At 39.5% G+C, this 16,353-nt stretch overlaps 1 protein-coding gene across 1 annotated transcript in view; it reads right to left on the bottom strand.

The window, feature by feature from the left end:
• The window catches only part of LOC139754207 (uncharacterized), a 36,931-nt gene extending 25,880 nt beyond the window's left edge, over window positions 1-11,051 (bottom strand). Inside the window, 7 exon segments of the mRNA XM_071671449.1 lie at window positions 42-1,606; window positions 3,220-3,433; window positions 6,094-6,342; window positions 6,345-6,884; window positions 7,086-7,411; window positions 7,923-8,135; window positions 10,921-11,051. Of these exon segments, the coding sequence (XP_071527550.1) occupies window positions 42-1,606; window positions 3,220-3,433; window positions 6,094-6,342; window positions 6,345-6,884; window positions 7,086-7,338 (2,821 nt within the window). The 5' untranslated portion in view covers window positions 7,339-7,411; window positions 7,923-8,135; window positions 10,921-11,051.
• Window positions 11,052-16,353: the final 5,302 nt, after the last annotated feature.

The raw sequence follows: 16,353 nt of genomic DNA, 5'->3' as shown, positions 1-16,353 counted from the left end.
AAAGTAACATTCTTGATGACTTGCAGTCAAGTAATACTTACATCTGGCAAGGGTACCAATTTCATGCTCATTCCAAAGATGAAGAGTGAGTTTGTCCAAGTTCTTGAATGATATAGGGCACTGAGAACATCTATGAGCATCCTCTTCCTCACTGCCACTGTGTCCTTCTGACATAGCACCTGGACTAGATGTTGCTGTGCTTGTGGGGTTTGTATATGATTTACCATCATTTGTGGAGAGAGTGATGGTACTGAGGGATGTTGATGTGTTGTTACTGCAAGCACTTACGGTTGAAGGATTGTTATTGGATGTAATTATGGTGCAAGCTGATGACACTGATGAGGCACTGCTTCGTGGTGAAGATGTAGATACTGTGGTGTAGCAACTAGATTTGGATGAAGTGGGGGAAACAGAGATATCTAATTGAGAAGAAGTTGTACGAGATAAACGAGATGAATTTGGCAAAGACACTGTCACGGGTGAAAGCCCTGTAAGGGATGAGGCAGGGGCTAGTGGGAAAACTGTATCTGATGAGGAGCAGCTAACATTTGATTCACTGGAAGAATGTACAGAGGATGAGGCACTAGATATAAACACTGGAGGAGTTGAGGGTACAGGAGACTGTAGTATCAATGGACTAGAAGAAGAGGATGGATGTAAGAGCAAGGATGTAGTGGAGATTGAGGATACTGACAATACAGGGGAAGATATGGGTGACTGATTAAGAGGACTGTTACTGGAACCTATAGACTGTAAAACTGGTCGATCTGAAATATTGGAAAGAGGAGCAGAAGAGCCAGATGACTGTGTAAGGATAGAGACAGAAGCTGGAGATGACTGTGAGAGAGGAGAGGAAAATGCCGATGCTGCTATTGTAGTAGGTGTATCTGAGTGTGTGACAGGGGTAAGAATTGAAACAGATGCCTCACTTAGTGGAGAAGATCTGGAGTCTGGAGAATGTAAATGGGGATGAACTGAAGAAGTCTGTGTCAAAATATGAGCTGGGGAAGGAGAAGACTGGGTGAAAATTGGGCTAGTAGACTGGGAATATGTAACATTTTGAGGATAAGAAATAGGGATTTCAGATGCTACTGACTGAACTGATACAGCCTGCAAGGGGACAGTAGGCAAAGTATGATGAACATGAGAAATATCAGACTGATTAACAATAGCTGTAGAAAGAACTGAGGGTTGAAGATATGGAGTAAAAGAGATGTTGGACTGAGTAAGCAATGTGGTTGGATTATGGAGTGATGACTGTGCTAACAATGAATTATTGTTGGAGACGGAGTTGTGTGTGAACATAGACATACTGCTTGGACATGAAGTTTGTGCTAAAAGAGAAGTGGCAATAGGCATGGGGGAGGCTATCAAAGGAACTGTGTTAGAACCATTGGCTCGATTTAAAAGAGACGAGCTGGCAAGAGAAGACTGTACATGCACTGGGGGTTCATTAATTTGTGGTAATGTGGCAATGTCAGCAATGGATGCTTCTGTATGAACGGTATTGGCACCTGAGATGTGAGGAATCACAGGGGTACGAGCTTCTGGCAAAACCACCATCCAACTCTCCTTGTTATCCCTGAAGTTTGTTTCATCTTCTGGGCTGCTGGGGAAAATTCAATTAGAGTGAGGCCATACAAATGCAATGTGCTACATTCAGTAATAATCTGAGTGGCTTTTTTAAGCCCAGACCATGAAAATTAATAGCACTAACTGTCATGTATAATGTAATGAAATGAATCACATATAATGTAATGAATTCCAAGCCTTACATCCATAGCCAAGCTGCACATAATATCCCGTGGTTTAATTGACTACCTCATATACTCTGGTTCAGCTCACTGACATTACATTGCTCCTGTGTATTACATCAATCCAGTTCATACTATCTCATGTATGTCTCTCACCCTCTTAAATGTTCAGATTTCAATAATCTAAAGCCTCCATCACTCCACCCTTCTAATTCTTAGTCATTATCTATCCATTGTTCCCTCCACTTCTGACACTTAGATATTCTTAGATAGACTTCACTCATCCTCTCCTTATGCTCACACCATCCAAATGTGTCTGGCCAGCTCTTTGTCAGACTAAGCTTACTGCATCTCTCTCTTACACAGTCACTGTCTACACAACCAACCTACTTCACGCTGTCCTCAGGCATTTTGTTTCCAAAAGATCCACCCTCTTCTTTTTTAGATTTTAAGCCAATCCTTGCATTCATACAACACCCCTCTTTGCCCTAACAAATAATGACTTCTACATGCACCTTAATGCACCCAGGACCTTAGTCCCTTTATCAACCCCAGGAACTAGCTTCAGCCCCCATGGTTCCATCCATTGCCATGTCCACCCATATACTTACATTCAAACCAAACCATCCTGCCTCATCTCCTTGCAGTACCCCTTTACTTTACTTCTCTTCATATCTGCTCTCAATTTTCTGAATTCAAACTCTCCTTAAATCTGTCACCAACTTCTGGATTCTTTCTCTACATTCTGCTATCAGAGTTGTCTACAAAATGCAAATGATTCACCTCGCATGTCTTCCCAACCCCACCTTACTGTAAACCTGCCCCTTGATCTATGACCCTCACCATCCAATCTACAGATAGACTGAATAAACATAGTGACATTATTCATCCTGAACGAAGACCCCACTTCATCAGGAACCAACCATCCTACTCCCTTCCTATCAGCATCCATGCCTACCTCTCCCAGCAAAAACGCCTCACTTCATTTAGTAACTTCCTATTTACACCATATATTCTTAGCATCTTCCACAAGGCATTTCTGTCAATCATATCATATGCTTTTTCTAGATCCATAAATGTCACATACAATTCACTCTTCTTCCAAGTATTTCTCAAATAAATTCTTCAGAGCAAATACTTTTTTTCACAAATCCTCTATCTCAACCATATCATATGTTTTTTCCAGATCCAAAATGTCCTATACAATTCACTCTTTCTCCAGTATTTCTCAAATAAATTTTTCACATGAAATACCATTTCCTCAAATCCTGTACCTCTAACTCTTGTGTTAAAGTCATTCATAAAAAATGTACAAAACCTTTGCTACCTAAACTGACTTGATAACTCCATCTTAACACTATTTCCACTTCCAAACAAAACCACCCTGAAGGCTAGAATGAAAACTAAATTTCATGATTTTAATGAAAAACAAAAGCTACTGAAAACTACAATAATAGTCAAGTACCTGACTGAAGGAAGTGATGAGGAAACTGCTGACTGTCGCTGAGAAGTATCTTGGAGAGAGACACCACCGATGCTATCTTTCACTTTCAGTCTAACTCGGGAGTCTGCTGTTGCCCTGAGTGATCTCCGAGATCGCAACCATCTGGGACTAACCGTCATTTTTGCCTCATCAGTCAGAAGAATGTTTTCCATATCCACCACTGATGGGCTGGGAGCTGGTGCACAGAATAAGTATCATTTTGATATGATGGCCATACTTTGCTGACTCATTATCAGCTTATAATCACAAAAGGGGACAAAAAAACCATGTACTGACAGAAAGATTAAAATAAATACAGTCTATCAGTGCATATTACTTCATTCTCATTACTACACACACTTCTGCATTGTAATTAGGAAGTTTTATCTGCTAAATGAAAACATGCTCCCACTCAGTGAATATTCTGTGGCAACAAACAGCTAGGTTTACTGATATCATTATGTCACAAGATGAAAGATACCATCAGTTCAACATGTGAAATGCTTCTATATTCTTTCTAAATTGATTATTTCCAGCTGTTTAACTGGTGACCACACAACACTGCAGTAATCAATTTTGCTCTAAATGTTTTTTTTTTTTTTTTTTTTTTTTTTTTACTTTGTCGCTGTCTCCCGCGTTTGCGAGGTAGCGCAAGGAAACAGACGAAAGAAATGGCCCAACCCCCCCATACACATGTACATACACACGTCCACACACGCAAATATACATACCTACACAGCTTTCCATGGTTTACCCCGGACGCTTCACATGCCTTGATTCAATCCACTGACAGCACGTCAACCCCTGTATACCACATCACTCCAATTCGCTCTATTTCTTGCCCTCCTTTCACCCTCCTGCATGTTCAGGCCCCGATCACACAAAATCCTTTTCACTCCATCTTTCCACTTCCAATTTGGTCTCCCTCTTCTCCTCGTTCCCTCCACCTCCGACACATATATCCTCTTGGTCAATCTTTCCTCACTCATTCTCTCCATGTGCCCAAACCATTTCAAAACACCCTCTTCTGCTCTCTCAACCACGCTCTTTTTATTTCCACACATCTCTCTTACCCTTACGTTACTTACTCGGTCAAACCACCTCACACCACACATTGTCCTCAAACATCTCATTTCCAGCACATCCATCCTCCTGCGCACAACTCTATCCATAGCCCACGCCTCGCAACCATACAACATTGTTGGAACCACTATTCCTTCAAACATACCCATTTTTGCTTTCCGGGATAATGTTCTCGACTTCCACACATTTTTCAAGGCTCCCAAAATTTTCGCCCCCTCCCCCACCCTATGATCCACTTCCGCTTCCATGGTTCCATCCACTGACAGATCCACTCCCAGATATCTAAAACACTTCACTTCCTCCAGTTTTTCTCCATTCAAACTCACCTCCCAATTGACTTGACCCTCAACCCTACTGTACCTAATAACCTTGCTCTTATTCACATTTACTCTTAACTTTCTTCTTCCACACACTTTACCAAACTCCGTCACCAGCTTCTGCAGTTTCTCACATGAATCCGCCACCAGCGCTGTATCATCAGCGAACAACAACTGACTCACTTCCCAAGCTCTCTCATCCCCAACAGACTTCATACTTGCCCCTCTTTCCAAAACTCTTGCATTTACCTCCCTAACAACCCCATCCATAAACAAATTAAACAACCATGGAGACATCACACACCCCTGCCGCAAAATGTAAACCATAAAAAATTCCTAAGCTAGGCAAAAATGTAAGTGGTTGTTTTAGAGGTGCTTGTAATTGTACTACCCTGAGTGGTGGGCACTTTGTGGTACACTGTACCAATCAAACTGCAGTGGCATGCAAGTGGATCATCAGTGACTGGCTCACTTAACTAAGGATTTCAATCTGAATGGGAAAGAGGGTGCCAAATTGTCTGAAAAAATCTTCTGTAGTTTTTCTTTTAGTAATGGCAATGACCAGTATAAGATTGAACACAAGTTAAATAATGTAAGATTAGAAAGTTCATTCACACCACACAGTCTTTACTATATATTCCTTGGGATATATATACTGCTAGGAAAAACACCTTCCTGACTACTTAGTTGAGTGTTTAATATTCCATGTAAGATGATGAAGTGTACAAGGTACAGTATTACACATAACTGCGATATATTTCAAAGATTAGTGTGGCACAATCAATACGACTTGTAAAATGTCATATACTTGTCTAAAATTAAAAATCTATAACCGTTCTGAAATAAAGAATGCAAAAGGCAAACAAAACACAGGTCATCAAACTTGCCTACACATCAAAGTCTAATGACTGATGCCTTTAAGTACACTTCTCAAGTTTTAAAAAAATGCATTGATAATTCAAGTCCTGAAAAAATCCATGCACAAAAGGCAGTGATATCCAGCTGACACCTCTGAAGGCCATATATTGAAGTGAAGTCAATGAAAGCTGATGTCAAGCAAATGGAGAGCAGGTCCGATCAGCATAAGTAAAGAAGTGTAAATCAATCTGAATTAGGGTTGCTTAGTGCCACTACACCTTTATGAGGATATCAAAGGCCTGGATGGGTTGCTATATGGCTGATGAGTTTTGTAAACGGTATTTGCCAAACTATGCATTATGATGGTTGAAGGGGGTGAATTATCTTTGATAAACCTCATTTTAGGGCTCTGTTTTTACATAAAATTTTTATCTAGAAAGGGGTAGTCACTGCTCAAGAAATATCTATATTGTGAAACTAATAGTATAATCGTTCCTAATGATTACAAATAAAATACATACTAGCATACATTCTCTTAAAGCTATTCTAGTAAAACAGGGAATATGATCTATAATGCTACTGTTTACACTGATCTTACCATCTGCTGCGAGAGCTTCTAACAACATGACAGTATTATATGCATCATCTGTGTCCCCTTCCAAGACAGAGGAACCAGCTTGTCTGGAGTCCAGTTGAGGGTTGCATTCCTCTTTGCCATGATCCTCTAATGCAGTGTTTATCATCTTGCCCCCTTCAATAACAGTATCAGGTTCCCCCCTGAAACTAAGCACGGTGCCTGTGTATACAACATCATTGTCAGGCTTGCTGTAAACCTCACTGCACTCTGTGGCCTACTCTTGAACACTGGTGTGGTTTCTTCCAAAACAGAACTTTCAAATACTGAGGGAATATTGTTTTTCACTTGACTACACTGAATGGCAAAGGCATCCCCATCTGTTCCTTGGGTAGTACACAGTTCACTAAAAGACATATTAGATGTAGAGTTTACTGTGCTTAAGTTTGTATCTATTTTCAATGGTTCAGAATATTTTGGAGGATCCTGAAGTATATGTTGCTCATGGGGTTTAACAGTTACAAGTGGAATGGAAGTACTGTCCCCTAGTCCACAAATGCCATCTCCTGTCCTCTCTAGCTGCATGTGGGAACTGTCTGAGGGTATTTCAAGTACACCTGAGGTATCTAATGAAGCATAGTTCATTTCAGTGTGTGTCAAATACTGAGCTTCTGGTCCTGCAATGTATCCACCTGCATCAGCTTGAAATCCAAAGACTTGGAGGGAGCGTACTAAAGCCAAGACATGTGGCAATCGATGGTGAGGTACCAAAAGTTCACCACAATACATGTACTCTACTACTGCTCTCAAATCATCTGCAAAATAAATGTGAAAAATTATTCACTTACATGCTATCAAAATTCTAATTCACTATGTACTAAGAATCATGTATACATTAAAGTTAAGATAATCAGCTTCCATACTTTGTTTTACAATTCATGTTTCATTGATGCATTAATGAATAATGAGCATGTACAACACGCAGATCTACGGCATTGGAACTGTGAAATACATACTTGGGGAAATGAGCATCCCAAGACTTGCAGTAGACATCTGGAGCTCAACCATCCCTGGTCCTAGTGACTGTAAGCGCTCTAGGAAGAACTGACTGCCAGCAGCCAACACAGCCTTGTGGGCATAAATGTGTGCCTCGTCACACACCAGTCGAACATCCAATAAGCAAGACTGTGCATAGAGGTGGTACAAACTATTTGCCAGCACAATGCTATGGCCTGGCCATGAAAGACGGTCACTGTCACATGTAGCCATCCTGATAATTTGTATTACTTGTGTGTTGTATCTTCACAGTGGTTCCAGTTCTTTGAAAACTTCCGAACTGTTCCTAAAAAAAAGAAATAACACAATAACATTATACAAAACAAACATGTTTCTTTGACAATCATCAGTATCATCATAAACAACCATAAGACCCCTTTTATGGGGTTCCTAAAGCTTTGAGGCTTTAATGAACGAACAATAATGGTATCAAGAAAATTTATCTTTTCTTCTGAGATTTTTCAAATATATAATCATATGATCATTCAGTGGGAACACTATGCGTGTAATACTAATATGAAAGATTTTCTGAATACCAGATACTAATACCAAGTCAACAATATACTGACTTGTGCTTCACACTCTGTTTGGCTCTTTTATCAGCTGATAAACATCATATAAGAAAAGAGACTCTGTTGGGTATTAAAGTACTAAAGTGGAGCTACCAAGACTTGTGGCATTAGTATCATATTCACCAGTTATTATCACTCTGGAGCTCAGAATACCTGCTGTCTTGGAAAACACATCCTCCAGGAAACTATAAAAACTGATCTTATCAGGAGGTCAGAAGCACATACCAACAAGAATGAGCTTGGTCTTGGGTAGTAAGATGTTGGCCCATACAGCTTCCTCCAAGTCCTCAAAGATGATATCAAATCTAAGGTCATATGTGACGTCACTGCACATGTACATACACACACCTCCACCAATATGGTTCCTGTCCTTCCTTAGCCATACGAAGTTCTCAACTTCCACATCTGGTTCATGAATGGTATTATCCAACCAAGGCTCTGCAAAGCACAATACACTGGCATAGGTTTTTTGTGCAATATCCTGCACCTCATCAATCTTTGGTACGAGATGGTAAGGGTTAAAAATCTACCAAGTCTCTGAGCCACTGCCTGGTCCATGAGCTGCTTTAGTGGTCTAAATCTCAGAAAGAAAAGGCTAATCTAACCTAACCAAACACAAGACTAAAAGTTACCATAACTTTACCAATCACAGGTCAACCTACCCTTATCAAATGTAGCTTAACTTAAACTAGCCTAATCAGCACAATCTAGCCTAGCCTAGCCCATCAATCCAATACCTAAACTAACCTAAAACTCTAAAGCAAAGCAGTTGTCTTTACAGTACACAAACACACCCACAACACCACACACCCACATCCCGGCACCCCCAACTTACCAATACCCCCCCACCCCCATCTCTACCCCCCCTCCTCCTACCCCAACCCCCTCCCCCAATACAATGTGGGATTGATTAATGAAGAAATTGGTGAAACACCTGCAAAAGAAATCAACAAAACCTTTAAAAGCCTCAATAGCCTTCCCAGCAACCAAGATTTACTTTCAGTAAATTCTAATCAAAATATACTATCCACACTCATGAAATAATGAAAAATGGAAAACAACAGATGACAGACTGAGATGCTGTTAGTGCTACTTCCCAGCCTTCTCACAAACAAATTTTCCTCACAATCCCAAAGAGCATACCATTTTAATGTTGGTACATTTTTATAAAAACTTCAGCTATCAGCTGAAGAGGGAGGTTAGAAGTTTTCATGAGATTCTGTTGATTTTTACAAATGATAATCTTATATTTAATCAACTTCACAGTTTTCCTGATGCTCTTAACCCTTGCCACTCCCAACATAATTAATATCATAAAATATCATTAGTAATATCATTAAATCAAATGATCACAGCTTTTAATTTTCAAAGCTCTGCCATTCAAGAAAATTTCAAATGACCAAATCTAGTTTTAATGCATAACTAAATCGATAATCTGCCTTTACTTAACTACATAATTTTCTTCTGCTTTAAAAAACAAGCAATAAAAAAAATCAGGTGACTAAAAAATACTGAAAGAAAGGAATCAAACTATAAATCAGGGTTCTAAAGGTGTTTGTAAACCTAACACTTAAAGGTAAAAAGATCACAGAAAGAGGGAAAGATAAAACGAGGAATCAAATTCCACTACTCAGCTGTCTGATGAAAGGAGGAGGTGTCAGCAGTCAAACCATGAATGGCCAGTCTCCACACAGAAACTGTGGGAAGCAGCAACCATACACATGCCTTGGGTTTAAGACCTTGTGACAGGGAAACACACAAACAACAATGCAAAAAATAACACCTGTAGAACAGACTGAAGAAGGGTAATGGCACAAGAATAAATGAGACAGAAAGCTTTAGATTCCACCCCAGATACTTAGACAAAAAAGAGCTGCTCAGATAATAATTATGGGACCCTCACAAGAATTAATGAGACGGAAAGCTTTAGATTCCACTCTTGCTAATAGGTGATGTGAAACAACCCCAGATACTAAGACAAATAAAAAGAAGAGCTGCTCAGAAGATAATAATTATGGGACCAATACAACACCTCAAGCTTTGGAAGGATTTCTTGGATAGAGTGGAGGATATCACTACGCCCAACAAATGAATGTTACTACAGCATTGAGAGGCAATTTTGAAGCTTATAGGAACGAAATGAGTGACTCAGAAAGATATATAAGGGCAAATTGAGTTTTAGCACTATTGCGTATGAAGACAGAGAGAGTAAGCAATAAGACAGAACCACGTGAGACACTTTGTTGATAGGATATACGGGATACATTGTACCATCACAGACTATTGCAATGGAATGGCTGGGAAACGTGTTATGCATATAGGAACAGAGAGAAACAGAAAAACCAATAGAAAGAAGTTTAGAAATAAAATACTTGTACTGCACCCTGTCAAATGCTTTAGAGATGTTGAGGGACATAAAAGATTCCCTAAAATCCCTGAGAAAGGAAGACCAACGGTAAGTCACTCAGATCACCAGTAAACCTTGCACAGCAAGATCAGTAATGGTGATGTGAAAAAAGGGAATGCTATTCTAAGTGTCGAGGAAGTAAGAAATAAGGCACATCAAACGCTTAGGAGATAGCATAAGTGAGATCCATGAGGCAATAGATGGAGGAATGCTTCCAAAAGAAAGGAAGTGTGTGGTATTTAAAGCAAAAACGAGCTGTCTAAGAGGCAAAGTCCTTTATGATTCCAAATGATAGACCATCTTGTCTACTTGCAGCTAAAAAAAATTCTCATACGATTCTATTCAAGAAAAATAGAAAAAGCATAGTTCAGCGGGAGGAGCTGGGGTGGCAGATGAGGTGCTGAACCATAAAAAATTTCAAAATCATATACATCATCTACCTTTCTCTAGATAATCCTAAATCCCTCTCAATAATGTATGTCAGTGCAAAGATGCAGCTCGAAAAGTGAAATACAGCTCTAAACTTAAGTTCGACCAAATTCAACGGAGCTGATAAACAAAACCTTCACAATAACATACGATAGTTATTCTACCGACAAGTCGGTACCATTGCATTAAATACTATCATGCCAACAGTTCACTTTTCTTTGATTTCTCTAGATATTTAGATAAATCTACTGTTCCCACAGGAGAAAAAAAAAGTTTTGCAAATATTGAGCCTGTTGGCACAGGCTGTACAGGACATCATTTCCAATCATGTTTCACTCATTCCCATTCTTAAACAAGTATGCCGAGGGAGATTAACTGGTCTCATACCTTTATTGTACCACGTTCCGGAGTGTAGGGACCCATAGATAGTAAAAATGAGAAAGGCTGGGGAGCGAAGATGTATGTTAAGCTTTTGTTTACAATCACAGCTGATCCACTCTTGCCAACTAGCTACCGCATTAGGTTCGCTAAGCGCTAATTGCTTCATTACTCATGCTTCCAAAGCTTTGCTTCACTATCTTCATATCATAATTCATTTACATAAAGATTCAAGAGTTTTTGAAGCATAAAAACAGTTTCAAGAAATTCCATTATACTCAACTGCTGTTCAGATGTCCTTAGCGTTACTGGCTATATACAGCAAAGCCCATTTTTCAACATTGACAGGTCATGGTTACCTGTATAGTACAATAAGATACAAATAAAAACTGTAATAGTTAAACGTACCACATATATGCATCATATAGAGGAGGAAAGACCGAGTAAAATAACTAGGGACTGTCGTAAAGCAACTACCGAGTTAATGCGCTAACTTCCAACTTTCAATCTAGCGCTAATACGACAGTAAATGCAATAGAAACATTAAACAGTATGATATGATTATATGACGAAGATGAGCTTCAGATTAGAATTCGAATAAAGTGGGAATCAGCCAAAATGAATACGTTGGGTTGTCTTTGTAATGAGATAATCTGAAAATTCCCAGTTAGGAAAAAAAAACTTGTTAGAAACATTCTTTATACTGCTTTTAAATAGTACTATGTCTACAGCAGAGTTCACAAAAATACTTCTTTATCAAATGAACTTTTAAGACTCTCGTGAGTTTCGTTCTTTACCAACTCAATATATCTAAATGTTGATTATAATTTGCTGTTAACTGCCGTACAAGTGTTGATATCTTACAATTTGCATTATGTATATGTTTGTAGTCTTTCCTTTTATTTTTTCTTAGTTTTATTTCTTAAATTCTTTCCCCCACCTCTCTTTTCACGACATGAATCACTGAATTCAAATATAGGAGAGTTCAATATGCTTAAGGCAGACATTCTGTTGTGCGAAGATTCAACGGATGTTTGTACTGCTAACTATAGGAAGGGCCGGCCCTTCCTGTAACCTTAAATAATTTTCCAGTTTTTTTTTTATCAACATTCACGGTATATCCACTGACTTAAAGAGCATCTAGGGAATTCTCGTAATATTTTATTTTCACACCCAGATGTGTATGGATGTCTAACAGTTAATGCCTTTCATATCAACTAAACCTTTGCTCCATTCTGCTTCAGAGTTGGACTCTGCTCTTATTCCCACACAAACAATCCTCTTGCATTATTGCCAACCATTATGTATGATGCAACCAAAACATACTTCTCACTCAACTTGCCAGCATAACAATTGCTGAATAAAACCATTCTGAAGTTACGGTTACAGCCATAATGGGAAATAGTTTTTTTTTCATACTTGTTCAGTCTTGCCTCCAGTAGCAAGGTAGGGCCCAGAACAACCTTATTTGCTTACATCCACTTTCTGGCTGTCTAGTATAATACATTAGAGCCAGAAACCCCTGTCTGGCTATCTATACCTGTGATGCCTCCTCCCTTCGGAAACTCCCTCAAGGGCTTCGCCAAAGCAAAGAACATTTCCATGGGTTTCACTGACCATTTCATATGCCCTAATTCAGCTCATCATCGGCATGTCACCCCCTGTATACCACAACACTAATATGCTCTATCCTATGTATGCCTCTTGCCCTAATGCATGTTCAGGCCCAGAGTAACTGAGCATTTTTCCAACTCGTCCTCTGTCTCACCCTCAGCTTTAATCCCTTCACTTCTGACTTGTTTTCCCCTCTTGGTCAGCCTTCTCTCTCTCATCTTTTCCACATATCCAAACCATTTCAGCATACCCTCTTCAGCTCTCTCAAATATATTCTTCTTATTATCACATCTCTTTCTTACCCTGTCTTCTCCTTACAACATATAGTCTTTAGCCGTTGAACTTCCCACACATCCATCCTCTTTCATATGATTTTCTTAGGGCCCTTGCCTTGCATCCATGCAGTACCACTAGAGCTACTGCATCATTAAAGATCCCCATCTTTGCCCTCACAGTTTTCTCTCTATACACTCCTCAATGCACCCAGTAAGAACTTTGCCCCTCACTCACCCAATAATTCACTTCAGCTCCTATTGTTCTATTCTATGCCATGTCTACTCCCAGGTATCTCCCCCCCCCCAAAAAAAAAAGGTCTTCCAGTTTCATTCTATTCAGACTTGTACTAACTTAGCTGTTTCCCTATTTTACCTTTATTCACATCAAATTTTAATTTCCCCTCATGTACTTGCCTTAATTAGCTTCTATGGTTTCTCATTGAATTTTGCCACCAGAGATGTGTCATCTGCGTACAGCAACTGACTTCCCTCTGAAATCCTCCCCATCCTAATTAACTGCAGACCTGCCACATCTCCACACCCTCACCACTCAAAAAAGAAAAAGAAAGAAAGAAAAAAAAGCCTTGGTGAATATCTCACACCCTTGATGCAAACCCACTTTCATCTAGAAACACTCATGATCCTCGCCTATTTGTACACGACTTACTCTTACAGATAACATACGTTGCATTTGAAAACACTTACTTAGAATAAATCCTTACTGAAATAAAATCAACCATGGTTAATGAATGAGGTGATGTTACTGGACTTCACCTGCATGATGTTACAATGTGATTGCAGTACGGGGAAATTCAATATAAAGGACCAATATTATAATTTATTTCACATTTTGACTTTGGATATTGGTACAGTACTTATCCCTAATTAAAAAAATATATGAATAAATAGCTTGTTCCAGTAGCTCTGACTTAATTGTAGAAAGTTTAAAGTTTGCTTGTGTAAGAAATTCTCCTTAGCACTGCCAGACATGCAAGTATTCTTCTGAGATTTCCCTTTCCATATTCTTTCTATCACTTTCACGGCAAATATATTTGGGTTCATGAGTGTTTGCATTAGCACAAACCAGTTTGTACAAATGTTTTTCTTTTGCATACACATTACCACTGATATGTGTTAGAATGATGAAGAGATCTTTCTAGGAAAATTATTTCAGAACACATTTTATCTTATTTACTAATGTAAGTCTCAGTTGCCTGTCTGGTATTTTTGTATTACATAGAAAGAGTGACTCCACAAAATAAAAAAATTATGTATTCGCTAAAATATTAAAGAAAATTTGTAAATTGTGTACAAAGTTTCCATCTGGAAATACTGCATGGACATATATTGTGAACCAATCTCCCAAATCCATTTTTGTCATCTATTGTGTGGTGTCAGAATTGTCAATTTCAGAGCTGACACTGTCTCCTGTTTCACTTTTCTCTTGTCTTTTCTTCAGCTTCTAGGACATTGAATTCAACAGACTCCATTGCATCCAGGATATCAACAAGCCCTGTATCCTACTCTCTCTCCTCTAACATCTGAAGGCTGCTAACCCATATACCTACAAACAATTGGTTTGTTTTTTGGCATCAGTGTCATATCTTGCTACTTCTTACTATATAATCTTATTTATAATCCCTAAGCAACAGAAATAAGTTTTATGACCTACCTTTTATGTGTTATTAAAATTACCACAGGTATTCTCATATAACTAGTATATATATATATCTTTCTTTCTTTCAAACTATTCCCCATTTCCCGCGTCAGCGAGGTAGCGCCAAGAACAGAGAACTGGGCCTCTGAGGGAACATCCCCACCTGGCCCCATTCTCTGTTCCTTCCTTTGGAAAATTAAAAAAAACGAGAGGGGAGGACTTCCAGTCCCCCGCTCCCTCCCCTTTTAGTCGCCTTGTACGACACGCAGGGAATACGTGGGAAGTATTCTTTCTCCCCTATCCCCAGGGATAATATATATATATATATATATATATATATATATATATATATATATATATATATATATATATATATATATATATATGATTCAAGTGAGAAACTGCAGAAGCTGGTGACTGAGTTTGGTAAAGTGTGTGAAAGAAGAAAGTTAGGAGTAAATGTGAATAAGAGCAAGGTTATTAGATACAGTAGGGTTGAGGGTCAAGTCAATTGGGAGGTAAGTTTGAATGGAGAAAAACTGGAGGAAGTAAAGTGTTTTAGATATCTGGCAGTGGATCTGGCAGCGGATGGAACCATGGAAGTGGAAGTGAATCATAGGGTGGGGGAGGGGGCGAAAATCCTGGGAGCCTTGAAGAATGTGTGGAAGTCGAGAACATTATCTCGGAAAGCAAAAATGGGTATGTTTGAAGGAATAGTGGTTCCAACAATGTTGTATGGTTGCGAGGCGTGGGCTATGGATAGAGTTGTGCGCAGGAGGATGGATGTGCTGGAAATGAGATGTTTGAGGACAATGTGTGGTGTGAGGTGGTTTGATCGAGTAAGTAATGTAAGGGTAAGAGAGATGTGTGGAAATAAAAAGAGCGTGGTTGAGAGAGCAGAAGAGGGTGTTTTGAAATGGTTTGGGCACATGGAGAGAATGAGTGAGGAAAGATTGACCGAGAGGATATATGTGTCGGAGGTGGAGGGAACGAGGAGAAGTGGGAGACCAAATTGGAGGTGGAAAGATGGAGTGAAAAAGATTTTGTGTGATCGGGGCCTGAACATGCAGGAGGGTGAAAGGAGGGCAAGGAATAGAGTGAATTGGATCGATGTGGTATACCGGGGTTGACGTGCTGTCAGTGGATTGAATCAGGGCATGTGAAGTGTCTGGGGTAAACCATGGAAAGTAGTGTGGGGCCTGGATGTGGAAAGGGAGCTGTGGTTTCGGGCATTATTGCGTGGTAGCTAGAGACTGAGTGTGTACGAATGGGGCCTTTGTTGTCTTTTCCTAGTGCTACCCCACATACGAGGGGGGAGGGGGAAGGTATTCCATGTGTGGCGAGGTGGCGATGGGAGTGAATGGGGGCAGACAATGTGAATTGTGTGCATGGGTATATATGTATGTGTTTGTGTGTGTATATATTTGTGTACATTGAGATGTATGGGTATGTATATTTGCGTGTGTGGACGTGTATGTATATACATGTGTATGGGGGTGGGTTGGGCCATTTCTTTTGTCTCTTTCCTTGAGCTACCTCGCAAATGCGGGAGACAGCGACAAAGGAAAATAATAATAATATATATTATCCCTGGGGATAGGGGAGAAAGAATACTTCCCACGTATTCCCTGCGTGTCGTAGAAGGCGACTCAAGGGGAAGGGAGCGGGGGGGCTGGAAATCCTCCCCTCTCGTTTTTTTTTTAATTTTCCAAAAGAAGGAACAGAGAAGGGGGCCAGGTGAGGATATTCCCTTAAAGGCCCAGTCCTCTGTTCTTAACGCTACCTCGCTATCGCGGGAAATGGTGAATAGTATAAAAAAATATATATATATATATATATATATACATATATATACATTTGGTAGATTGTGATTAATATAAAAGTAAACACACAATA

This window comes from Panulirus ornatus, chromosome 2 (genome assembly GCF_036320965.1).
Source record: "Panulirus ornatus isolate Po-2019 chromosome 2, ASM3632096v1, whole genome shotgun sequence".
In the NCBI taxonomy this organism is placed as follows: domain Eukaryota; kingdom Metazoa; phylum Arthropoda; class Malacostraca; order Decapoda; family Palinuridae; genus Panulirus; species Panulirus ornatus.
Note: the sequence above shows the minus strand (reverse complement) of the source record. Positions and strands in the feature narration are given on the sequence as shown.